Genomic DNA, 27399 nt, shown 5'->3' with positions numbered 1-27399 from the left:
CTATCCAAACCTGTACACATGAGTTATCTGTGGTTCCTCATGATAGTGTGTTGTTGTTAGAATGATATATTATTGGATGTAATGTATTTGTATTTTGTATTGTTTTATTGTGTATTTGTAGTTAGATAATGGCTGTGTAAAGGCCCTTACTTGCTCAGGGACTAAGGGTGCAAATGAGATTTTGGCTAAACTAATGTGCACTGTCCCCTATAAAAACGTGACCAGGTGACTTCCCCCACTTTAGCTTCTAATGGAAAAATTGTTGTTTCCCACAATTCAAGCAATAAATGACGTGCTAATATTTTAGCAGAACAATTTTGACCCTGTGACTTCATCACATACATCACCATTGGTCTTAATGCTATATTGGGGTCCTGTTTTCTATCTATGCTGTCTGTGGGACATCAATGTGAAGAGTTATTCAGAATGAAACTGACGGTCAACTTGGATAAGAGGGGAATTTCACCAAAAGCAGAAGTTTTGATAAGATCTTCATAGTTTCAGTTTGACAGATTTAAGAGAATAGAAATAAATAATACAAATAACAAAATGTTTCCACAGTGTATTATGACAGAGTTCATTACATATTTCCACCCTGTCTATTTGTACAACATAACATATACATATCGGCTTTGTCTGATGACTTGACTCTCTTTGCAATGATTCCACTGTTCCACATGACATATACCAATATGAACTATTATACAACTCTATAGCTCTACTCTATTCCACAGGAGAGAAAGCATCACACAGATCCTTAGATACAGGGACAGAGTCAAAGGTGGCCCTCCGGGGGATGTAGTACTAACTACAGGTACAGCTGTAGTGTTGGTGACAGAGGCCTGGGCTGTAGAGCTCACAACCACCCCAACAGAGTCATTCACTGAGCCCAGACACACACCCACGTTGCCTGCCCTGTCCACTACCACCAGCTCTACCTTCTTTGAACAGCAGGTGGCGCTGTACGTCACCCGGGTCACGTTCTCGCCCCCGGTGCCCACCTCTGTAGAAGTGTTCAGGGTCCCGTTACCCTGGCGCAGGGTGACTCGGTCGATGCCCGTCCCGTTGGCACCGTCGGTCAGGTTGGCAGAGAGCTGCCAGTAAGAGGCACTGCAGTCAGCCAGGCAGTTGGACAATACGCTGACCACCCCGCACTGGGGAGGGGTGAAATCTGTCACCTGGAGGAGGGGGGAGACAGAGAGAGGGAGCGATAGAGCTTAGTCAGACAAATAAGTAGTAGTGGTGGTGGTAGAACCATCTCTGACCTGTAGAGCTGGTAGTGGTAGAACCATCTCTGACCTGTAGAGCTGGTAGAGTTCAAATCAGGGCCATGAGGGAAGAGAAGATATGAGGAAAGGAGGCCAGACCCATTTTAGAGTTTTGGAATACGACACTTACCTTGCGGACAAGAGAGAGACGCAGGACTGAGTACTTAATTTCAGAGTTCCTTACTTTGCTGACAACAGAGAAATACAGACGCAGGACGGAGTAGTTCATTTTAGAATTTTGTGATATGATGCTTACCTTGCTGAAAACAAAGAGACGCAGGATGGAGTAGTTCAAGTCTGTGGCTCCAGCGGACTCTGCCTCGATGGTCAAGGTGACGTCCGTTCCCGATGGGGTGCTGGCGGGTGCCGTGAGGGTCACCGTACCGTTGGCCGCTCCGCCCCCGGTCACAATGGAGACACTGGCCGGGAAGGAGGAAATGAAGCCGCGGTCGTTCGTGGCTCGGATGGTAAAAGTTCCTCCTGTTCCTTTGGCCATTGTCACGGTGAAGGGGACAGAGATGGTGGACCCGGGTTCTAAAGTACTGTCAGCCTGGGCCTGGGGTGAGAAGAACTTAACTTTTTAACAATAAGACAGAGTGTCCAAAATGCCATCCTATTCCTTATAGTGCACTGATTTTCATCAGAACCCTGGCGGCCCAGGTCCAATGGAAAAGGGTGCAATTTCAGAGTTCTACAAGACTGACCGTAACAGAGATGCTGGAAGTCTTTATCTGAGTGGAGGCCTGTCTCTGGAAGAGGCTAGGTGATGATTTGGTGGTGGCGCTATTGCTCTCTCCCCTCAGACGCACCACAAACTCCCCCTGTGGGACTCTGGCCACGGTAACCAGGAAGTCCCCGCCGCCAATGCCGCCTAGCGATTGCAGGGTTCCGTTGACTTCTGATCCTGACCCCGAGGCCTCGACCAGGGCCACCGCTGTCACAGTGACAGAATCACCCCCCGTCACAGACACCAGCAGGGTTATGTTACCGCCTGGGTGGGGGGGGGGGGGGGGGGGGTGATGAAGAGAGACATGGAGGAAGAGGAGAGAGAGAGAGAGGGGGTGTAGAGACAGGGTGGTGGACAGAGAAATAGAGGAAGGGCAGGAGAATGAAGTGAACAGAGGAAAATAGAGAGTAAGAATGACAGAGAGGTAAGGTGAAGTCGAGAGGAAGAGGAAGTTATTATTTTTTACATTATTTGAAACTACTCTGCTGTGATGCTGTGGAAGATGAAGATGAAAAAGTTCGTACAGAAGATGGTTTCTTCTGTTATTTATTGTTACCTGTGAGAGGACGGCCCTCTCTGAGGCCAAAGTCTCCATGAGCCCCTCCGAAAACTTCCATGAAATGGTAGCCAAAATTAACAGAGCTCTGACCTGAAACACACACACGCACGCAGTTTAGATAATCCCTTATCCTCTACGGGATTGGTGTCCCCCCCCCCACGGGACGGTTGAGTTAAAGTGCGATAATGTGATTAGCATGACGTTGTAAGTCACAAGAACATTTCCCAGGACAAAGATATATCTGATATTGGTAGAAAGCTTAAAATCTTGTTAACTTCTATGGGCTACGTGGGACGCTAGCGGCAAATTCAAAAACAGCAAAATGTCATAATTCAACTTTCTCAAACATACAGTTATTTTACACCATTTTAAAGATACACTTCTCCTTGATGTAACCACATTGTCCGATTTCAAAAAGGCTTTACAGCGAAAGCAAAACATTAGATTATGTTAGGAGAGTACATAGACAAAAATAATCACAGCCATTTTCCAAGCAAGGACATATGTCAATAAAACCCAAAACACAGCTAAATGAAGCACTAACCTTTGACGATCTTCATCAGATGACACTCCTAGGACATTATGTTACACAATACATGTATGTTTTGTTTGATAAAGTTCATATTTATATCAAAAAACAGCATTGTACATTAGCACGTGATGTTCAGAAAATGTATTCCCACCAAAACCCTCCGGTGAATGTGCACATCAATTTACAAAAATACTCATCATAAACGTTGACAAAATATATAACAATTATTTAAAGAATTATAGATAGACTACTCCTGGATGCAACCGCCGTGTCAGATTTTAAAATAGCTTCACGGAGAAAGCACATTTTTCAATATTCTGAGTACATAGCTCAGCCATCACAGCAAGCTATACAGACACAAGTTCGGGGCAACCTAAACTCAGAATTAGTATTACAAATATTCTCTTACCTTTGCTGATCTTCGTCAGAATGCACTCCCAGGACTGCTACTTCCACAAGAAATGTTGTTTTTGTTCGAAATAATCCATATTTATGTACAAATACCTCCGTTTTGTTCGTGCGTACAGATCACTTATCCAAAGGCATAACACGCGAGCGCGGAACCAGAGACGAAAAGTCAAAATGTTCCATTACCGTACTTCGAAGCATGTCAAACGCTGTTTAAAATCAATCTTTATTGTATTTTTAATGTAAAATTGCGATAATATTCCAACCGGACAATAGCATATTCATTCAAGAAGAAAAAGAAGGAACAGCGCGTACGCGGGACCGAGCATATCCAATCCCTTTTTTGCCACGCAGACCACTCAGTAACTGATCTCCTATACTCTGCCCAGTGACAGGAGAATACTCAAACCACCTTCTGAAGGCTGTTGACAGCCAATGGAAGCCTTAGGAAGTGCAACGTCACCCCACAGCCACTGTAGTTTCGATAGAGAATCAAAAGAAGAACTAAAAGAAGAACTTGTCTCAGGTTTTTGCCTGCCATATGAGTTCTGTTATACTCACAGACACCATTCAAACAGAGTGTTTTCTATCCAAATGTATTAATAATATGCATATTCTAGTTTCTGGGCCAGAGTAGTAACCTGTGAAAATACTGCCCCCTACACCCCAACAGGTTAATCTAACTGCACTGTCTAATTTACAGTAGCTTTTACAGTGAAAAATACCATGGTATTGTTTGAGGAGAGTGCACAACAACAACAAAAACGTCAAATGGTTTGACACAGTCACCTTTGAAGGTAAATAATGTGCTTACATTCAGTAATCTTGCTCTGATTTGTCATCCTGAGGGTCCCAGAGATAAAATGTAGCATAGTTTTGTTTGATAAAATATATTTTTATATTCAAATGTAGGAACTGGGATCTACAGTTTGAACCCCTGCTGTGTCTGAACGTGTGAAGGTTAGTGTCTTTTCTGTAGGGAAGCTAATTATCCATAATTTATGACATTCCTGGGAGTGTGTAAATTAAAATGTTTTATTACCATATCATTTTTGTATGTTCTCTATAGTTATGTACTTGAAAATGTATCAATTGACCAATTCGGCACATTTGGGCAGACTTGATACAACATGTTGAACAGTAATGCAATGGTTCATTGGATCAGTCTAAAGCATTGCACATGCACTGCTGCCATCTAGTGGCCAAAATCTAAATTGTGCCTAGACTCCTAACTGATATAATGGCCTTTCTCTTGCATGTTTTTTTCTTGGTATTATCTTTTAACAGATATAATGTGTTATATTCTACTACAGTAATTTCACATTTCCACAAACTTCAAAGTGCTTCCTTTCAAGTGGTTTCAAGAATATGCATATCCTTGCTTCTGGTCCTGAGCTACAGTCAGTTAGATTTGGTCATTTTAGGCGTAAATTGAAAAAAAAGGGTCCAATCGGTGTTTAACCTGTTGGGGCTAGGGGGCAGTATTGAGAATTTAGAAAAAAATATGTGCCCATTTTTAACCTGTTGGGGCTAGGGGGCAGTATTTTCACGGCTGGATAAAAAAAACGTACCCGATTTAATCTGGTTACTAATCCTACCCAGTAACTAGAATATGCATATACTTATTATATATGGATAGAAAACACCCTAACGTTTCTAAAACTGTTTGAATGGTGTCTGTGAGTATAACAGAACTCATTTGGCAGGCAAAACCCTGAGACATTTTCTGACAGGAAGTGGATACCTGATGTGTTGAATTACCTTTAAGCCTATGCCATTGAAACACACAGGGGTTGATTAATGTTTTGGCACTTCCTATTGCTTCCACTAGATGTCACCAGCCTTTACAAAGTGTTTTGAGTCTTTTACTGTGAGATCTGACCGAACAAGAGCCATGGAACGGTGATGGACGATTAGACTCTGGCGCGCGAGTTCATGTTGGGTACCCTCGTTCCAATACGTTATAAAAGAGTATGCATTCGTCCACCTTGAATATTATTCATGTTCTGGTTAAAAAAGGCCCTAATGATTTATGCTATACAACGTTTGACATGTTTGAACGAACGGAAATATATTTTTTCCCCTCGTTCATGACGAGAAGTCCGGCTGGCTTAGATCATGTGCTAACAACACGGAGCTTTTTGGATATAAATGATGAGCTTTTTTGAACAAAACTACATTCGTTATGGACCTGGGATTCCTGGAAGTGACATCTGATGAAGAGAAAAAAGGTAATGGATTATTTACATAGTATTTTCGATTTTAGATCTCTCCAACATGGCCGTTTGTCTGTATAGCAAAGCATATTTTTCTGGGCATAGTGCTCAGATTATTGCAAAGTGTGATTTCCCAGTAAGGTTATTTTTAAATCTGGCAAGTTGATTGCGTTCAAGAGATGTAAATCTATAATTCTTTAAATGACAATATAATATTTTACCAACGTTTTCTAATTTTAATTATTTAATTTGTGGTGCTGACTTGACTGCCGGTTATTGGAGGGAAACGATTTCCTCAACATCAATGCCATAGTAAAACGCTGTTTTTGGATATAAATATGAACTTGATAGAACTAAAAGTGCATGCATTGTCTAACATAATGTCCTAGGAGTGTCATCTGATGGAGATTGTAAAAGGTTAGTGCATCATTTTAGCTGGTTTTATGGTTTGGTGACGCCTGTCTTTGAATTGACAAAACATTACACACAGCTATTGTCAATGTACTCTCCTAACATAATCTAACTTTATGCTTTCGCCGTAAAACCTTTTTGAAATCGGACAACGTGGTTAGATTAAGGAGATGTTTATCTTTCAAAGGGTGTAAGATAGTTGTATGTTTGAAAAATTTGAATTTTGACATTTATTTGGTTTCAAATTTGCCGCTCTTGAAATGCACCTGCTGTTGATAGGGTGCACCACGGGTGGCACGCTAGCGTCCCACATAGCCCCAAGAAGTTAACTGCCTCCTACACCAACTCAGAAGCTAGAATATGCATATTATTGTTCAGGTTTGGATAGAAAACACTCTGAATTTTCTAAAACTGTTTGAATGGTGTCTGTAAGTATAACAGAACTCATATGGCAGTCAAAACCCTGAGACAAATTCTGACAGGAAGTGGATACCTGATGTGTTGAATTACCTTTAAGCCTATGCCATTGAAACACACAGGGGCTTATTAATTTTTGAGCACTTCCTATGGCTTCCACTAGATGTCACCAGTCTTTGGAAAGTGTTTTGAGTCTTATACTGTGAGAACTGAACGAACAAGAGCCATGGAACGGTGGTGGCCGATTAGACTCTGGCGCGCGAGATCATGTTTGGTACTCTCGTTCCAATACGTTTTAACCTGTTAGGGCTAGGGGGCAGTATTGACACGGCTGGATAAAAAACATACCCGATTTAATCTGGTTACCACTCCTACCCAGTAACTAGAATATGCATATACTTATTACATATGGATAGAAAACACCCTAAATTTTCTAAAACTGTTTGAATGGTGTCTGTGAGTATAACAGAACTCAAATGGCAGGTCAAAACCTGAGAGATTCCTTTACAGGAAGTGGCCTGTCTGACCATTTGTTGAACTTCTTTTCCATCTCTATCATTTACTAAGGATCTCTGCTCTAACGTGACACTTCCCACGTCGTCCATAGGCGCTCAGAGCCCGGGAAAAAACAGAATGTCGTCATTCCAGCCCCAGGCTGAAACACATTATCGCCTTTCTCAAGTGGCCGATCAAGGGACACGGGCTTATGCGCGTGACCCCGACCGCCCCCGCCTTTGGGATTTTTTCCTCTGTTTGCCGAAAAGGAGATTCCCTGTCGGAATATTATCGCTTTTCTACGAGAAAAGTGTCGTAAAAATTGATTTTAAACAGCGGTTGACATGCTTCGAAGTACGGTAATGGAATATTTAGAATTTTATTGTCACGAATTGCGCCATGCGCGTGACACTTCTTTACTATTTCGGATAGTGTCTGGAACGCACGAACAAAACGCCGCTATTCGGATATAACGATGGATTATTTTGGACCAAACCAACATTTGTTATTGAAATAGCAGTCCTGGGTGTGCATTTTGACGAAGACAACAAAAGGTAATCAAACTTTTATAATAGTAAATATGATTATGGTGAGTGCTAAACTTGCCGGGTGTCTAAATAGCGAGCCCGTGAAGCCTGGGCTATGTACTTAGAATATTGCAAAATGTGCTTTCACCAAAAAGCTATTTTAAAATCGGACATATCGAGTGCATAGAGGAGGTCTGTATCTATAATTCTTAAAATAATTGTTATGCTTTTTGTGAACGTTTATCGTGAGTAATTTAGTAAAATGTTAGCGAATTCCCCGGAAGTTTGCGGGGGGTATGCTAGTTCTGAACGTCACATGCTAATGTAAAAAGCTGGTTTTTGATATAAATATGAACTTGATTGAACAAAACATGCATGTATTGTATAACATAATGTCCTAGGGTTGTCATCTGATGAAGATCATCAAAGGTTAGTGCTGCATTTAGCTGTCTTCTGGGTTTTTGTGACATTATATGCTAGCTTGAAAAATGGGTGTCTGATTATTTCTGGCTTGGTACTCTGCTGACATAATCTAATGTTTTGCTTTCGTTGTAAAGCCTTTTTGAAATCGGACAGTGTGGTTAGATTAACGAGAGTCTTGTCTTTAAATGGCTGTAAAATAGTCATATGTTTGAGAAATTGAAGTAATAGGATTTTTAACGTTTTGAAAATCGCGCCACTGGATTACACTGGCTGTTACGTAGGTGGGACGAATTCGTCCCGCCTAGCCTAGAGAGGTTAAAAGAGAATGCAAACGTCCGCCTTGAATATTATTCATGTTCTGGTTAAAAAAGGCACTAATGATTTATGCTATACAACGTTTGACATGTTTGAACGAACGTAAATATTGCTGGCATAGATCATGTGCTAACAACACGGAGCTTTTTGGACATAAATTATGAGCTTTTTCGAACAAAACTACATTTGTTATGGACCTGGGATTCCTGGAAGTGACATCTGATGAAGAGAATCAAAGGTAATGGATTATTTACATAGTATTTTCGATTTTAGATCTCTCCAACATGGCGGTTAGTCTGTATCGCAAAGCGTATTTTTCTGGGCGCAGTGCTCAGATTATTGCAAATTGTGATTTCCCAGTAAGGTTATTTTTAAATCTGGCAATCCGGTTGCGTTCAAGAGATGTAAATCTATAATTCTTTGAATGACAATATAATATTTTACCAATGTTTTCGAATAGTAATTATTTAATTTGTTGTGCTGCTTGACTGGCGGTTATTGGAGGGAAACGATTTCCTCAACATCAACGCCATAGTAAAACGCTGTTTTTGGATATAAATATGAACTTGATAGAACAAAAAATGCATGCATTGTCTAACATAATGTCCTAGGAGTGTCATCTGATGGAGATTGTCAAAGGTTAGTGCATCATTTTAGCTGGTTTTCTGCTTTTGGTGACGCCTTTCTTTGAATTGACAAAACATTACACACAGCTATTGTCAATGTACTCTCCTAACATAATCTAACTTTATGCTTTTGCCGTAAAGCCTTTTTGAAATCGGACAACGTGGTTAGATTAAGGAGATGTTTATCTTTCAAAGGTGTAAGATAGTTGTATGTTTGAGAAATTTGAATTATGACATTTAATTGTTTTCAAATTTGGCGGTCTTGATATTTCACCTGTTGTTGATTGGGTGTACCAGGGGTGGGACGCTTGCGTCCCACATAGCCCATAGAGGTAAAAAAATTCTTACATAGAGAATATAGATATTTAAATGTTGTGATGAGGAGGGGAAGTCTGGACAATGGACTACATCTGAAATGGAACCCTATTCCATATATATAAGCACTACTGTTGTCCAGGAATCAGGGCTCGCCACTGTACTGACCTATGACCTTCAGTGAGTAGGACTCAAGGGAGTTAAGACTGATTTCCCATAATCCTGTGTTGCTGTGTGTGATCAGAGAGACGCGGTGTAGGTTCCCTACAGTCTGGATGGTCCCCAGAGGACCGCTGGCCTCACTGTTACTCTGAGACACACCTAGAGGGAGGAGAGGGACATCTGGTTATCAAACACTTTACCTGGAAAGGTGACGTGTACAGTAAATCCAGTCACACCTGGCTGTCACACACACACCTGAAGGGCTGGTGAGAGTGAAGGAGAGGAGTCCTCCTGTGATGTAAGCATTCAGATTTCTCAAAGACTCGTCTACTGTAAAGGAGAAATTCTCTGCCTTCCCGGGGCTCCTTACCTCCTGTAGAACAGTTACCTGGAGGAGGAGGAAGAGGAGGGGTTAATAGACAATACATTAGATATGTTAACAACACAGTCACCTGGAGGAGGAGGTGTTAAAAGACAATACATTAGATATGTTAACAACAAAGTCACCTGGAGGAAGAGGAGGAGGGGTTAACTTTTTAGTGACGGGGCAGTATTCGGAAATTCGGATGAATGACGTGCCCAAATTAAACTGCCTACTACTTGGGCTCAGAACATAGGATATGCATATTATTAGTAGATTTGGATAGAAAACACTCTAAAGTTTCCAAAACTGTTTGAATAATGTCTGTGAGTACAACAGAACTCATATGGCAGGCAAAAACCTGAGAAAGAATCCACCCAGGAAATGAGTTGTAGTTCTTCTATCTAATCCCTATTCAAACTACAGTGTCTGTGGGGTCATTTTGCACTTCCTAAGGCTTCCATTGGCTGTCAACAGCCTTTAGAAACTTGTTTCATCCGTCTACTGTTACTGGGCAGAGAATAGGAGCTCAGTCAAACAGTGGATTGCCTGGGACCAGTGAGTTGTTTACAGCGAGGGCACGTTTGCGCGCCTCTCCTTCTTTTTCCTCTGTAATGAATACGCTATATTCCGGTTGGAATATTATCGACGTTTTATATTAAAACGACCCTAAGGATTGATTGTAAACATCGTTTGACATGTTTCTATGAACGGTAATGGAACTATTTGACTTTTCGTCTCTGGTTCTGCGCTCTCGCGTTATGCCTTTGGATTAGTGACCTGAACGCACGAACAAAACAGAGGTATTTGGACATAAATATGGAGTATTTCGAACAAAAAGAACATTTCTTGTGGGAGTCCTGGGAGTGCATTCCGACGAAGATCAGCAAAGGTAAGGGAAGATTTATAATACTAATTCTGAGTTTAGTTGACTCCAGAACTTGGCGGGTAACTGTATAGCTTGCTTTGATGGTTGAGCTAAATCTGACACAGTGGTTGCATTAAGGAGTATTGTATCTATAGTTCTTTCAATAACTGTTTATCAACGTTTATGATGAGTGTTTTTGTAAATTGATGTGCTCATTCACCCGGAAGTTTTGGTGGGAATACATTTTCTGAACATCACGCGCCAATGTAAAATGGGGTTTAGGGATATAAATATGAACTTTATTGAACAAAACATACATGTATTTTGTAACATTGAGTCCTGAGAGTGTCATCTGATGAAGATCATCAAAGGTTAGTGCTTAATTTGAGCTCTATTTCTGGTTTTTGTGACGCCTGTTCTTGCTTGGAAAATGGCTGTGTGGCTTTTATTTTTTAGGCACTGTCCTAACATAGTCTAATGTTTTACTTTCGCCGTAAAGCCTTTTAAAGCCCAACGTGGTTGGGTTAAGGAGAAGTGTATCTTTAAAATGGTGTAAAATAGTTGTATGTTTGAGAAATTTGAATTATGAGATATTTGTTGTTTTGAATTTGCCGCCCTGCTATTTCACTGGCTGTACCGCATAGCCCATACTAGTTAACAGACGATACATTAGATATGTTAACACAGTCACCTGGAAGAAGAAGAAGAGGTGTTAAAAGACAATACATTAGATATGTTAACAACACAGTCACCTGGAGGAAGAGGAGGAGGAGGAGGAGTTAATAGACAATACATTAGATATGTTAACAACACAGTCACCTGGAGGAGGAGGAGTTAATAGACAATACATTAGATATGTTAACAACACTGTGAGGAGGAGGAGGAGGAGGAGGGGCTAATAGACAATACATTAGATATGTTAACAACACAGACACCTGGAGGAAGAGGAGGAGGAGGAGGAGGAGGAGGAGGGGTTAATAGACAACACCTTAGATATGTTAACAACACAGTCACCTGGAGGAAGACGAGGAGGAGGAGGAGGGGTTAATAGACAATACATTAGATATGTTAACAACACAGTCACCTGGAGGAAGAGGAGGAGGAGGAGGAGGAGGAGGAGTTAATAGACAATACATTAGATATGTTAACAACACAGTCACCTGGAGGAAGAGGAAGAGGAGGAGGAGGGGTTAATACACAATACATTAGATATGTTAACAACACAGTCACCTGGAGGAGGAGGAGGAGGAGGAGGAGGAGGAGGAGGAGGAGTTAATAGACAATACATTAGATATGTTAACAACACAGTCACCTGGAGGAAGAGGAGGAGGAGGAGGAGGGGTTAATAGACAACACCTTAGATATGTTAACAACACAGTGAAGAGGAGGAGGAGGGGGAGGGGTTAATAGAAAACACCTTAGATATGTTAACAACACAGACACCTGGAGGAAGAGGAGGAGGAGGAGGAGGAGGAGGAGGAGGAGGAGGAGGAGGAGTTAATAGACAATACATTAGATATGTTAACAACACAGTCACCTGGAGGAGGAGGAGGAGGGGTTAATAGACAATACATTAGATATGTTAACAACACTGTAACCTGGAGGAAGAGAAGGAGGAGGAGGAGGAGGGGTTAATAGACAATACATTAGATATGTTAACAACACAGTCACCTGGAGGAGGAGGAGGAGGGGTTAATAGACAATACATTAGATATGTTAACAACACAGTCACCTGGAGGAAGAGGAGGAGGAGGAGGATGGGTTAATAGACAATACATTAGATATGTTAACAACACAGTCACCTGGAGGAAGAGGAGGAGGAGGAGGAGGAGGGGTTAATAGACAACACCTTAGATATGTTAACAACACAGTCACCTGGAGGATGAGGAGGAGGAGGAGTTAATAGACAATATATTAGATATGTTAACAACACAGTCACCTGGAGGAAGAGGAGGAGGAAGAGGAGGAGGAGGAGGGGTTAATAGACAACACCTTAGATATGTTAACAACACAGTCACCTGGAGGAAGAGGAGGAGGAGGAGGAGTTAATAGACAATACATTAGATATGTTAACACAGTCACCTGGAGGAGGAGGAGGAGGAGGAGGAGGAGGAGGAGGAGTTAATAGACAATACATTAGATATGTTAACAACACTGTAACCTGGAGGAAGAGGAGGAGGAGGAGGAGTTAATAGACAATACATTAGATATGTTAACAACACAGTCACCTGGAGGAAGAGGAGGAGGAGGGGTTAATAGACAATACATTAGATATGTTAACAACACAGTCACCTGGAGGAAGAGGAGGAAGAGGAGGAGGAGGGGTTAATAGACAATACATTAGATATGTTAACAACACAGTCACCTGGAGGAAGAGGAGGAGGAGGAGGAGGAGGGGTTAATAGACAATACATTAGGTATGTTAACAACACAGTCTCCTGGAGGAAGAGGAAGAGGAGGAGGAGGAGGAGGCGTTAATAGACAATACATTAGATATGTTAACAACACAGTCACCTGGAGGAAGAGGAGGAGGAGGAGGATGGGTTAATAGACAATACATTAGATATGTTAACAACACAGTCACCTGGAGGAAGAGGAGGAGGAGGAGGAGGGGTTAATAGACAATACATTAGATATGTTAACAACACAGTCACCTGGAGGAGGAGGAGGAGGATGGGTTAATAGACAATACATTAGATATGTTAACAACACAGTCACCTGGAGGAAGAGGAGGAGGAGGAGGAGGAGGAGGGGTTAATAGACAATACATTAGATATGTTAACAACACAGACACCTGGAGGAGGAAGAGGAGGAGGAGGAGGAGCAGGAGGGTTTAACCTGTTGGGTCTAGGGGGCAGCATTTGCACGTCTGGATAAAAAAAATGTACCCGATTTAATCTGGTTACTAATCCTACCCAGTAACTAGAATATGCATATACTTATTATATATGGATAGAAAACACTCTAAAGTTTCCAAAACTGTTTGAATGGTGTCTGTGAGTATAACAGAACTCATTTGGCAGGCAAAACCCTGAGACATTTTCTGACAGGAAGTGGATACCTGATGTGTTGTATTGACTTTAAACCTATCCCATTGAAAAACACAGGGGTTTAGGAATATTTTGGCACTTCCTATTGCTTCCACTAGATGTCACCAGCCTTTACAAAGTGTTTTGAGTCTTCTGGAGGGAGATCTGACCGAACAAGAGCCATGGAACGTTGATGTCCCATTAGACACCTGGCGCGCTAGTTCATGTTGGGTACCCTCGTTCCAATACGTTATAAAAGACTATGCATTCGTCCACCTTGAATATTATTCATGTTCTGGTTAAAAAAGGCCCTAATGATTTATGCTATACAACGTTTGACATGTTTGAACGAACGGAAATATATTTTTTCCCCTCGTTCATGACGAGAAGTCCGGCTGGCTTACATCATGTGCTAACGAGACGGAGATTTTTGGACATAAATGATGAGCTTTTTTGAACAAAACTACATTTGTTATGGACCTGTGATACCTGGAAGTGACATCTGATGAAGAGAATCAAAGGTAATGGATTATTTACATAGTATTTTCGATTTTAGATCTCCCCAACATGACGTCTAGTCTGTATCGCAACGCGTATTTTTCTGGGCGCAGTGCTCAGATTATTGCAAAGTGTGATTTCCCAGTAAGGTTATTTTTAAATCTGGCAAGTTGATTGCGTTCAAGAGATGTAAATCTATAATTCTTTAAATGACAATATAATATTTTACCAATGTTTTCTAATTTTAATTATTTAATTTGTTACGCTGACTTGACTGCCGGTTATTGGAGGGAAACGATTTCCTCAACATCAATGCCATAGTAAAACGCTGTTTTTGGATATAAATATGAACTTGATAGAACTAAAAATGCATGCATTGTCTAACATAATGTCCTAGGAGTGTCATCTGATGGAGATTGTAAAAGGTTAGTGCATCATTTTAGCTGGTTTTATGGTTTTGGTGACCCTGTCTTTGACTTGACAAAACATTACACACAACTCTTGTAAATGTACTGTCCTAACATACTCTAAATTTATGCTTTCGCCGTAAAACCTTTTTGAAATCGTAAAACGTGGTTAGATTAAGGAGATGTTTATCTTTCAAATGGTGTAAAATAGTTGTATATTTGAAAAATTTGAATTTTGACATTTATTTGGATTCAAATTTGCCGCTCTTGAAATGCACCTGCTGTTGATGGAGTGCACCACGGGTGGCACGCTAGCGTCCCACCTAGCCCCAAGAGGTTAATAGGCAAATCATTAGATATGTTAACAACACAGTTGAGGTCATTGTTAGGGTGTACAGTTGTATAGCTTGTCCAGTGAGAGAGAGTGACTGAACACTGAGCAGGAGGACTTGATCTATAGCCTGTAAGCCAAAACATTACCAGACCTGTGCTGCAGCAGAGGCGTCCTCGATGATGCTGGTGGCCCGGTGCAGATCCTCCTTGGTGACCTCAATGGCCTGACCTGGAGGAAGGGACCACAGTATGTTCTGAGAACTCTATAAGAAGCTGTAAAAGACTTTAGGACAACTGCTTTATGAATAAGATCAATTGATTGACTGATTGGTTGACCTCCAGAGGCCTGGGCAAGGTCACGGTACAGCTGAGCGTCTGATTGGGCCATCCGATTGGAGGCTCCACCCTGACTGGGCCATATGGCTGAAGCTCCGCCCACGGAACGGCGACGACGACTGGATCGGAGGTTGTCAGTCAACATGAAGGTCACCTGAGGAGAGGAGAGGGAGCAGAGGAGAGGTAGAGAGAGGAGAAGAGAGTTAGAGGTTGATGACAGAATAAAGGATGAAAGGAAAGTGGAAGTTAGGAAAGAATGGCAGTAAAGAAATAAGATATGTTGAGATGAATCATAATGGCTAGCCTTTACATCACACTTCATCACATCTCACTCAGACAACTTGTGAGCCCACGAACAGTAAACTGTCTCCAAAAGGGGGAGAGACAGAGACAGTGATGAACAGAAGCACAGAGAGAGACAGAAAGAGAAGGAGACAGAGAGAGAAAGATTAACAGTAGTGAAAGCTACTAACCACAGACTTGGTGCTCTCTATGAGGGCAGTGACAGTGCTCTTCAGTGCAGTGTCTTTAGCAGGAGCATCAGTGAACACAAAGATCTCAGAGGAGGGTGGCGCCGCCGTGAGGGCCAGCTGGGAATTACAACACACACATCAGAGAGTCAGACCACACTGGGATCAAGTACAGGAACTCTATGGGAAATAACATGTTCAGTCCACTGGCTAACTAACCAGCTCTGGCAGAGTTGCAAAAACAGGCAACCACATTTCAAATGCAGCCGTTCAAATACAGCCTCCATATTGGCACTGTGAATGTAACTTTTGCTCAGGACATTGCCTGTACTCACACACACACACACACACACACACACACACACACACACACACACACACACACACACACACACACACACACACACACACACACACACACACACACACACACACACACACACACACACACACACACACACACACACACACACACACACACACACACACACACACCTGTAGTCCTGACAGACACAGCTCTGGTATATCTCCTCCTCCTGATGCTGTCAGGGCGTTGATTCTCTGTTTGAAAATGTCTGCGTTTGTTGTGGTGATCAGAGGCCCAAATCCTGCAAACACAAACACACACACACACACACACCACAAATGACTAATTGGGACGTGAAATTGTAATGTTATTCCACACAAGTAAAAAGAGAAGAACTTTGGGTTAAAACAGTTGTTCTGCTCCTAGTTTCAGGGAGGCACTTGGCATGTGACGTGATCGTAATGTTGGAGTTGGACAACAGATCTGGGACCAGGCTAACACCCACCTGGGTCGTTGAAGGGGACCAGGATGTATGTTCCTGCTGATCTGGGACCAGGCTATTAACCACCTGGGTCGTTGAAGGGGACCAGGATGTATGTTCCTGCTGATCTGGGACCAGGCTAACACCCACCTGGGTCGTTGAAGCGGACCAGGGTATATGTTCCTACTGATCTGGGACCAGGCTAACACCCACCTGGGTCGTTGAAGGGGACCAGGATGTATGTTCCTGCTGATCTGGGACCAGGCTAACACCCACCTGGGTCATTGAAGGGGACCAGGATGTATGTTCCTGCTGATCTGGGACCAGGCTAACACCCACCTGGGTCGTTGAAGGGGACCAGGATGTATGATGAAGGTTCCTGCTGGGTTCCTCTCTTACTGTCGATGATGGAGAAGGACACTCTCTTAGCCTCCGTGATGTCATCACTCATACTGCCTGTGGTGTCGATGACAAAACACAACACTGACGACTGGGTGATGCCTATTAACCTGGAGGGGGGATGAGAGAGAGCAAGGGAGATTATGGAGTAGGAATTATGAACCAAAAACACCCTCTGTTATCCTAGCTCCTCACAACAGTTTACCATGACATCTCCCTCATCATATAGTAGTCTAATCCTTGCCCATAAAGTGATAAAATCCTCCAATTTAACACAAAACATCACAAATAATCACCTCTAGCCTAAACATTGCCCACCTACTTCAGCCTCTCTCTCTCACCGTAGGAAGTCCTTGTCCCCGGCAGCTCCTCTGATGTCCTCCAGTAGTTCCATGGTAGCGTTGACGGCCACGTCAGCTGCAGTGTGGTGGAGGTGACCATGACTGGACCCCACGTCGTCCTTGTTGATGCCCCCTACCGGGTCCCGACCGCTGGTCCGGTCAAACAACCCGCCGTGGCTACACTTACCTAGGAGAGGGAGAGATGAGTGTGTGAGTTAGTTTGCATCAATGCTCCAAAGTGGCGCAGCGGTCTAAGGCGCTGCATCTCAGTGCAAGCAGCGTCACTACAGTCCCTGGTTCGATTCCAGGCTGTATCATAATCCGGCTGTGATTGGGAGTCCCATATGTCAGTGCATAATTGGCCCAGCGTCGTCCGGGTTTGGCAGGGCTAGCCCGTCATTGTAAATAGGAATTTGTTCTTAATTGAATTGCCTAGTTAAATAAAAATTACATCAAAGTTTTTTGTTGTTGTATTTATTAGGATCCCTATTAGCTGCTGTCTATCAAGAAGAGGAAGAAAAGGTGTGTGTGTGTGTGTGTGTGTGTGTGTGTGTGTGTGTGTGTGTGTGTGTGTGTGTGTGTGTGTGTGTGTGTGTGTGTGTGTGTGTGTGTGTGTGTGTGTGTACCTGCAGGTTTGTTGGAGGAGAACAGGTTGAAGTATCCAGAGGTGAGCAGGCCCTGCTGTGAGACCTCTGGTAGGATGTTATCAGTACAGTTACCTCCCATACAATTCCTACAGGTTGGAGTACTGGGGCCTGAAGAGGCAGGAGAGGGAGTTAGAACAGGAGTACTGGGGCCTGAAGAGGCAGGAGAGGGGGTTAGAACAGGAGTACTGGGGCCTGAAGAGGCAGGAGAGGTGGTTAGAACAGGAGTACTGGGGCCTGAAGAGGCAAGAGAGGGAGTTAGAACAGGAGTACTGGGGCCTGAAGAGGCAGGAGAAGGAGTTAGAACAGGAGTACTGGGGCCTGAAGAGGCAGGAGAGGGGGTTAGAACAGGAGTACTGGGGCTTGAAGACGGAGGAGAGGGGGTTAGAACAGGAGTACTGGGGCCTGAAGACGGAGGAGAGGGGGTTAGAACAGGAGTACTGGGGCCTGAAGAGGCAGGAGAGGGGGTTAGAACAGGAGTACTGGGGCCTGAAGACGGAGGAGAGGGGGTTAGAACAGGAGTACTGGGGCCTGAAGAGGCAGGAGAGGGGGTTAGAACAGGAGTACTGGGGCCTGAAGATGCAGGAGAGGGGGTTAGAACAGGAGTACTGGGGCCTGAAGAGGCAGGAGAGGGGGTTCGAACAGGAGTACTGGGGCCTGAAGAGGCAGGAGAGGGGGTTCGAACAGGAGTACTGGGGCCTGAAGAGGCAGGAGAGGGGGTTAGAACAGGAGTACTGGGGCCTGAAGAGGCAGGAGAGGGGGTTCGAACAGGAGTACTGGGGCCTGAAGAGGCAGGAGAGGGGGTTAGAACAGGAGTACTGGGGCCTGAAGAGGCAGGACAGGGGGTTAGAACAGGAGTACTGGGGCCTGAAGAGGCAGGAGAGGGAGTTAGAACAGGAGTACTGGGGCATGAAGAGGCAGGAGAGGGGGTTAGAACAGGAGTACTGGGTCCTGAAGAGGCAGGAGAGGTGGTTAGAACAGGAGTACTGGGGCCTGAAGAAGGAGGAGAGGGGGTTAGAACAGGAGTACTGGGGCCTGAAGAGGGAGGAGAGGGGGTTAGAACAGGAGTACTGGGGCCTGAAGTGGGAGAAGAGGGGGTTAGAACAGGAGTACTGGGGCCTTAGGAGGCAGGAGAGGGGGTTAGAACAGGAGTACTGGGGCCTGAAGTGGGAGAAGAGCGGGTTAGAATAGGAGTACTGGGGCCTGAAGAGGCAGGAGAGGGGGTTAGAACAGGAGTACTGGGGCCTGAAGAGGGAGGAGAGGGGGTTAGAACAGGAGTACTGGGGCCTGAAGAGGGAGGAGAGGGGGTTAGAACAGGAGTACTGGGGCCTGAAGAGGCAGGAGAGGGGGTTAGAACAGGAGTACTGGGGCCTGAAGTGGGAGAAGAGGGGGTTAGAACAGGAGTGTGTGTGTTGGAGGGGGTGACGGTGTGGTTGTGGTAATAGCAGTTGTAGCGTTCCATCAAAATGACCAAAACTGAGAGAGAGACAGAGACACAGACAGACAGACAGACAGAATAATACAGTAGAAAAAAAGAAAACAAAAAGTCTATATACAGTGAGTGCAAATGAGGTAAGATAAGGGAGTTAAGGCAATAAATAGGCCACGGTGGTGAAGTAATTACAATATAGCAATTAAACACTGGAATGGTAGATGTGCAGAAGATGAATGTGCAAATAGAGATACTGGGGTGCAAAGGAGAAAAGGAGCAAGATAAATAACTAAATACAGTATGGGGATGAGGTAGATAGATGGGCTGCTTACAGATGGGCTATGTACTGGTGCAGTGATCTGTGCGCTGCTCTGACAGCTGGTGATTAAAGCTGGTGAGGGAGATATGAGTCTCCAGCTTCAGAGATTTTTGAAGTTTGTTCCAGTCATTGACAGCAGAGAACTGGAAGGAAAGGCGACCAAAGGAGGAATTAGCTTTGGGAGTGACCAGTGAGATATACCTGCTGGAGCGCGTGCTACGAGTGGGTGCTGCTTTGGTGACCAGTGAGCTGAGATAAGGCGGGGCTTTACCTAGCAGAGACTTGTAGATAACCTGTAGCCAGTAGGTTTGGCGATGGATGGCACTGTGATAGACTGCATCCAAGTTGTTGAGCAGAGTGTTGGAGGCTATTTTATAGATGACATCGCCGAAGTCGAGGATCGGTAGGATGGTCAGCTTTATGAAGGTATGTTTGGCAGCGTCAATGAAGGATGCTTTGTTGCGATATAGGAAGCCGATTCCAGATTTAAATTTGGATTGGAGATGCTTAATGTGAGTCTGGAAGGAGAGTTTACAGTCTAACCAGACACCTAGGTATTTGTAGTTGTCCACGTATTCTAAGTCAGAGCCGTCCAGAGTAGTGATGCAGGACGGGCAGGCAGGTGCGTGCAGTGATCGATTGAATAGCATGCATTTAGTTTTACTTGCATTTAAGAGCAGTTGGAGGCCACGGACGGAGAGTTGTATGGCATTGAAGCTCATTTGGAGGTTAGTTAACACAGTGTCCAAAGAGGGGCCAGAAGCATACAGAATGGTGTCGTCTGCGTAGAGGTGGATCAGAGAATCACCAGCAGCAAGAGCGACATCATTGATGTATACTGAGAAAAGAGTCGGCCCGAGAATTGAACCCTGTGGCTCCCCCATAGAGACTGCCAGAGGTCCGGACAACAGGCCCTCTGATTTGACACACTGAACTCTGTCAGAGAAGTAGTTGGTAAACCAGGCGAGGCAATCATTCGAGAAACCAAGGCTGTCGAGTCTGCCAATAAGAATGTGGTGATTGACAGAGTCGAAAGCCTTGGCCAGGTCAATGAATACAGCTGCACAGTAATGTCTCTTATCGATGCCAGTTATGATGTCGTTTAGGACCTTGAGCGTGACTGAGGTGCACCCATGACCAGCTCTGAAACCAGATTGCATAGCGGAGAAGGTACGGTGGGATTCGAAATGGTTGGTAATCTGTTTGTTAACTTGGCTTTCGAAGACCTTAGAAAGACAGGGTAGGATAGATATAGGTCTGTAGCAGTTTGGGTCTAGAGTGTCACCCCCTTTGAAGAGGGGGATGACCGCGGCAGCTTTCCAATCTTTGGGAATCTCAGACGATACGAAAGAGAGGTTGAACAGGCTAGTAATAAGGGTTGCAACAATTTCGGCAGATGCTTTTATAAAGAGAGAGTCCAGAGTGTCTAGCCCGGCTGATTTGTAGGGGTCCAGATTTTGCAGCTCTTTCAGAACATCAGCTATCTGGATTTGGGTGAAGGAGAAATAGTGGGGGCTTTGGCGGGTTGCTGTGGAGGGTGCCGGGCAGTTGACCTGGGTAGGGGTAGCCAGGTGGAACGCATGGCCAGCCGTAGAGAAATGCTTCTTGAAATTCTCAATTATAGTGGATTTATTGGTGGTAACAGTGTTTCCTAGCCTCAGGGCAGTGGGCAGCTGGGAGGAGGTGCTCTTATTCTCCATGGACTTTACAGTGTCCCAGAACTTTTTTGAGTTTGTACTATAGGATGCAAATTTCTGTTTGAAAAAGCTAGCCTTAGCTTTCCTAACTGCCTGTGTATATTTGTTCCTAACTTCCCTGAAAAGTTGCATTTCACGGGGGCTATTCGATGCTATTGCAGAATGCCACAGGATGTTTTTGTGCTGGTCAAGGGCAGACAGGTCTGGAGTGAACCAAGGAGTATATCTATTCCTAGTTCAAATTTTTTGGAATGGTGCATGCTTATTTAAGATGGTGAGGAATGCAGTTTCAAAGAATAACCAGGCATCCTCTACTGACGGGATGAGGTCAATGTCATTGCAGGATACCCCGGCCAGGTCGATTAGAAAGGCCTGCTCGCAGAAGTGTTTTAGGGAGAGTTTGACAGTGATGAGGGGTGGTCGTTTGGTCGCAGACCCATTACGGATGCAGGAAATGAGACAGTGATCGCTGAGATCTTGATTGAAAACAGCAGAGGTGTATTTGGAGGGCGAGTTAGATAGGATGATATCTATGAGGGTCCCCGTGTTTACGGATGTGGGGTTGTACCTGGTAGGTTCATTGATAATTTGTGTGAGATTGAGGGCATCAAGCTTAGATTGTAGGATGGCCGGGGTGTTAAGCATGTCCCAGTTTAGGTCACCTAGTAGCACAAGCTCAGAAGATAGATGGGGGGCAATCAATTCACATATGGTGTTGAGGGCACAGCTGGGGGCAGAAGGTGGTCTATAGCAAGCGGCAACAGTGAGAGACTTGTTTCTGGAAAGGTGCATTTTTAGAAGTAGAAGCTCAAATTGTTTGGGTACAGACTTGGATAGTAATATAGAACTCTGCAGGCTATCTTTGCAGTAGATTGCAACACCGCCCCCTTTGGCAGTTCTATCTTGGCGGAACATTTTATAGTTAGGGATGGAGATTTCAGGGTTTTTGGTGGTTTTCCTAAGCCAGGATTCAGACACGGCTAAGCCATCAGGGTTGGCAGAGTGTGCTAAAGCACTGAGTAAAACAAACTTAGGGAGTGGGCTTCTAATGTTAACATGCATGAAACCAAGGCTTTTACGGTTACAGAAGTCAACAAATGAGAGCACCTGGGGAGTGGGAGTGGAGCTAGGCACCGCAGGACCGGGATTAACCTCTACATCACCAGAGGAACAGAGGAGAAGTAGGTTAAGGGTACGGCTAAAGGCTATACGAACTGGCCGTCTAGCGCGTTCGGAAGAGAGAGTTAAAGGAGCAGGTTTCTGGGCACGATAGCATAGATTCAAGGCATAGTGTACAGTGAAAGGTATGGTAGGATGTGAGTACATTGGAGGTAAACCTAGGCATTGAGTAATGATGAGAGAGATATTGTCTCTAGAGACCTTTAAACCAGGTGATGTCATTGCATATGTAGGAGGTGGAACAACATGGTTGGTTAAGGCATATTGAGCAGGGCTAGAGGCTAAACACTGAAATAAGACAGTAATCACTAACCAGGACAGTAATGGACGAGGCATATTGATATTAGAGAGAGGTATGCGTAGCCAAGTGAACATATGGGTCCAGTGAGTGGTTGGGCTGGCTGGGGACACGGCGATTCAGACAGTTAGCAGGCCGGTGCTAACAAGCTAGCAGTTAGTAGGCCGTGGCTAAACAAGCTAGCAGTTAGCAGACCGGGGATAAACAAGCTAGCAGTTAGCAGACCGGGTTAGCAAACAAGCAGTTAGCAGACCGGGGCAAGCTAGCTAGCAGTTAGCAGTTTATAGGGGTGTGAATTGTGTAGAAGCGATGACAAGTCTATTATCTCCATGCTGGTTGGTCGACTGATAAAAAGAGGGATTAGTTTAGTGTTGACAATGGCACACACCCAAATACTTCTTTATCAGTCCGTGAGGAGAGGTTTCTTTATTTTATGAACAAATTCCTTTATAATGTAGGCGTTTTAGCTACGTGTTTGTGTTGCATGTATTGCATGTATACCTGTATTGTGCCGATATAGGTGGGTATATCTGGGGGTGGTTTAAATAAACTACAGATAGTTCCACACACAATACCTGCCAGGTTCACCAGTTGCAGGTCAGGTCTGATCAGAGTGCTGTACGGCTGTCTGTTCCCCATCTCAACCCAGTTACTGTGGCTGTAGAAATCCTGGAGAGACAGTCACAATCAACTCAACAGTATCAGCACAATCAGTCTTCATCATCTCCCTCTCTCAGCTGTAGTATGTGTGTGTGTGTGTGCTCACCTGTAGTGTGTGACAGACACGTCCCAGTGCCAGCCTGGCCAACAGGAAGCGCCCTCGTTTGACGCTGGCCTTGACCTCCGACACCCCCGCCGTGATCAGGGCCCGCCCCCCCTGGAAGGTCTCACCGTCGAAGTGGTGTGCCTGGCTCACATCATCATCATCATCATCATCATCACCACCATCATGTCACCATCATCATCATCATATCCATTACCATCACAATCATTATCCTCACCAATATTACAATCGTCACCATTATCACCATTGTTATCATCTCAATTACCATAATTGTCACCATTATCATTACCGCCACCATCGTCAGCATGATCATCGCCATTATCATAATCCTAATAATCTTCATCATCATTATCATCCTCATCGCTGTTTACATCACCATTATCATAATACTAAACATCATTACCATTATCATAATAATCATCATCATTATCATCCTCATCACTGTTATCATCACCATTACCATCATTATCATCAACACCATCCTTCTCGTCGTCATCTTGTCATCCTCACCTTGCTCAGAGCAAACTCCATGTCCACAAGGGCGTTGCTAAGGTACATCTTGACAATGGCGCTCTGGAAGAGGATGGTGGAGACGAGGGTGGAAGAGGAGGAGTCTACAGAGCAGGCCTTCTGTAGTTTGACAACGGAGAGACTGTCTCCAATCTGTAGAAAGAGAGAGAGAGAGAGAGAGAGAGAAAGACAGAGAGGTTATTAATTGGTTTGTAGGGGAAACTCACAAGTAAGAGATAAGACGATGTGATGAAATCCTAAAACTTTCAGTCTGGTGAAAATGTCTCAGTAGTACATTCATTGCTTTATTATAGAACCAATTACAAAAACATTAGTTCATTTCCAGTAGCTCATTCCTGTGTCACAACATCCACCAATAGTCAACTCACCGGCAGGCTGAAGTCCTGCCCCTGGGCGGCAGCCAGGGCTCGGCAGACCTCGGCAGTTTTGCGTAAAACAGCCCTCTGTGTGATGTCACGGTGTGTGACCGAGCCCCCTCCTGAGATGAGGGGTTTGAAGGCCTGGGTGCCCCCTGGAAGTGACAGGTACAGCGCCATCAGGAGGAGGGAGGTCTGCATGGCAGCATATAAAGTCTTGAGGGTCCAAGGAGAGAGGAGAAGGTCTCTAATAACTCTCTCTATGTGTGAGATATGATCAGAGTCAATATCAAGTATCTTCCTGGTTCTGTGAGCCTGTTGGAACCTACAGAGACACAAAAGGACAGAGAGCAAACCAAGGAGAGGTTACTCAGGGTTAACGAGCTGTAGTGGGAATGCCTGGGTGGAGATTGGGAATGAAGGGGGAAGCATGAGAGAGACAAGGGAATGAAGGGGGAAGCATGAGAGAGACAAGGGAATGAAGGGGGAAGCATGAGAGAGACAAGGGAATGAAGGGGGAAGCATGAGAGAGACAAGGGAATGAAGGGGGAAGCATGAGAGAGAAAAGGGAATTAAGGGGGAAGCATGAGAGACAAGGGAATGAAGGGGGAAGCATGAGAGAGACAAGGGAATGAAGGGGGAAGCATGAGAAAGACAAGGGAATGAAGGGGGAATCATGAGAGAGACAAGGGAATTAAGGGGGAAGCATGAGAAAGACAAGGGAATGAAGGGGGAAGCATGAGAGAGACAAGGGAGGGGAGACAGAAATATTCTCACTTAAGTCCTGACCACATCTCAAATCACATTGTACCATATCACTAAAATAACTTGTAGTTATCTAATGAACGCACTTTAAGTAAACTCCAATTTACATAACATTTTCCATTCAGATACTTTACATAAACAGTGCGAAATTAACTAAAGATGAAGTCTAGAAAACACAAAGTTGACTTACAAAAATTCCAACTGAAATGTTGACAGGTATAATTCATTAAAATGACAGTGTTTTACCTGTGAGTCGTGAAGTCCCAATTTCCACGTTGGGAGTGGTGGTGGAAGTAGACTTCAAGTGTGTGTGTATAGTGTTCTCTGTGTGTTTGACATTCTTTGTCCTTATCAGTTTGTGCGTGGCCTCATTCTGCTCCTTTATAACTTGCTATACCTGGGTGGAGTGACGAGGGGGGGAAGTCACTCATTCAGTGTTCATGTGGCCGTGACAAAAAGAACACTCCTCCAGATACACAGGAAGAGGAGGGCTGTGTGTGTGTGTGTGTGTGTGTGTGTGTGTGTGTGTGTGTGTGTGTGTGTGTGTGTGTGTGTGTGTGTGTGTGTGTGTGTGTGTGTGTGTGTATGTGTGTGTTTGTGTGTGTGTGTGTGTGTGTGTGTGTGCTTGTGTGTTTGTGTGTGTTTGTGAGTCAGAGCAGTGGGAGGACAGTGGGAGTGGCCTTACTGTCCATATCAAGGAGGTCTGACTTCAGTACACATAAAGGCAGTGTCCCAAATGACACCCTTTTCCTAATATATGAGCACTATGAGCCCTATGATTCCCATGAGTCCTATGAGCACTATGAGCCCTAAATGTAGTGCACTATTTAAGGAAAAGTGTGCCATTTGGGACACAGGTGAAGTGATGTATCTCATAACAATGTGTGCGAGCTAATGTATCCTTTTCTGGCGTTCCACTGTTTCATCACAATTACCCACAGGGGCGAATCCTAACTTCCACTTAAGTCAAACGTTCACTTAGTAACGCATTGATGTCATATGAAGACTAAATGAAAATTGGACCTGAAGTTAGGATTCACCCTGAAGTGATGTATATGAGAGAGAGAACCAACAGATCCTCCTTTTCTGGCCTTCCTCTGTTCTGACACAATTACCCTGTCAGGTTACTTCTTCATCCATTGCCATGGAAATGAAGGTGAAAGCAAATGACAATCAGGTCACTCCCATTTCCTGTCAATATTCTGGCGGATGGTAACATAGAATTAGAGCGAATCATTCCAGTTCTACATAAAGTACAGAAACAGGATGCTACAGATGTCCAGAAAGGACAAGAACCTTTAAAAGGTAGCGAGATGGAAGAAAGATGGAGAAAAGGAGAGGGACCTGATTGGAAAAACAATACCACAGTCTTAGAAGAACAGGAGAAAGGTAAAAGTGAACGACAGAGAGTTGTAAAGAGGGAGGGAGAGAGAGGGTTGACAGTTGTATAGAGGGAGGGATGGGAGAGAGGGGGATGACAGAGAGTTGTAAAGAGGGAGGGAGTGGGGGAGAGAGGGATGAAAGAGAGTTGTATAGAGGGAGAGAGAGAGGGATGACAGAGAGTTGTATAGTAGGAGGGAGTGGGAGAGAGAGTGATGACAGAGAGTTGTATAGAGGGAGAGAGAGGGATGACAGAGTTGTACAGAGGGAGAGAGGGATGACAGAGAGTTGTAAAGAGGGAGAGAGAGAGAGATGGATGACAGAGAGTTGTAAAGAGTGAGGGATGAGAGAGAGTTGTAAAGAGGGAGGGAGAGAGAGGGATGACAGAGAGTTGTAAAGAGGGAGAGAGAGAGAGAGAGAGGGATGACAGAGAGTTGGTGAGAACAGACACTTCATATTGTTTTGGTATGGAGGTGTCTGCTGTCTACTCAGAGGTGGTGATGACAGACACTTCATATTGTTTTGGTATAGAGGTATCTGCTGTCTACTCAGAGGTGGTGATGACAGACACTTCATATTGTTTTGGTATGGAGGTGTCTGCTGTCTACTCAGAGGTGGTGATGACAGACACTTCATATTGTTTTGGTATGGAGGTATCTGCTGTCTACTCATAGGTGGTGATGACAGACACTTCATATTGTTTTGGTATGGAGGTATCTGCTGTCTACTCAGAGGTGGTGATGACAGACACTTCATATTGTTTTGGTATGGAGGTGTCTGCTG

General features: G+C 44.2%; 2 protein-coding genes across 2 annotated transcripts; both read right to left on the bottom strand.

The window, feature by feature from the left end:
- Nucleotides 1-547: 547 nt before the first annotated feature.
- Nucleotides 548-25620, bottom strand: LOC106610433 (von Willebrand factor A domain-containing protein 7). Its single transcript, XM_045722980.2, has 18 exons — nucleotides 25483-25620; nucleotides 24484-24796; nucleotides 24095-24247; nucleotides 23567-23707; nucleotides 23376-23469; nucleotides 17858-17986; nucleotides 17232-17418; nucleotides 16831-17000; nucleotides 16199-16311; nucleotides 15707-15823; nucleotides 15234-15387; nucleotides 15050-15126; nucleotides 9657-9789; nucleotides 9408-9560; nucleotides 2552-2644; nucleotides 1973-2259; nucleotides 1525-1824; nucleotides 548-1178 (listed from the first exon to the last, which is right to left on the bottom strand). The coding sequence occupies exons 2-18, from the start codon at nucleotides 24670-24672 to the stop codon at nucleotides 711-713; spliced, it is 2958 nt and encodes a 985-aa protein (XP_045578936.1). The 5' UTR covers nucleotides 24673-24796; nucleotides 25483-25620; the 3' UTR covers nucleotides 548-710.
- Nucleotides 17991-19337, bottom strand: LOC145881462 (uncharacterized; the record flags this gene model as incomplete). Its single annotated transcript, XM_082978167.1, has 2 exons — nucleotides 19115-19337; nucleotides 17991-18994 (listed from the first exon to the last, which is right to left on the bottom strand). Coding segments are annotated over exons 1-2 (1227 nt in total), but the record flags the coding sequence as incomplete, so codon positions are not given.
- Nucleotides 25621-27399: the final 1779 nt, after the last annotated feature.

Source organism: Salmo salar, chromosome 08, assembly GCF_965601325.2.
Source record: "Salmo salar chromosome 08, fSalSal1, whole genome shotgun sequence".
Classification (NCBI taxonomy): domain Eukaryota; kingdom Metazoa; phylum Chordata; class Actinopteri; order Salmoniformes; family Salmonidae; genus Salmo; species Salmo salar.
The sequence above is the reverse complement of the archived record's forward strand: the minus strand, read 5'-3'. Positions and strand labels throughout refer to the sequence as shown.

Coding starts and splice junctions, on each gene's coding strand:
- LOC106610433 (XM_045722980.2), bottom strand. CDS start 24,672: ATGCAGACCTCCCTCCTCCTGATGGCGCTGTACCTGTCACTTCCAGGG. Junction 16,312..16,830: donor GGTCCCCTTCAACGACCCAG/GTGGGTGTTAGC, acceptor TTGTGTTTGCAG/GATTTGGGCCTCTGATCACC. Junction 9,561..9,656: donor CACTCTCACCAGCCCTTCAG/GTGTGTGTGTGA, acceptor TCCTCCCTCTAG/GTGTGTCTCAGAGTAACAGT.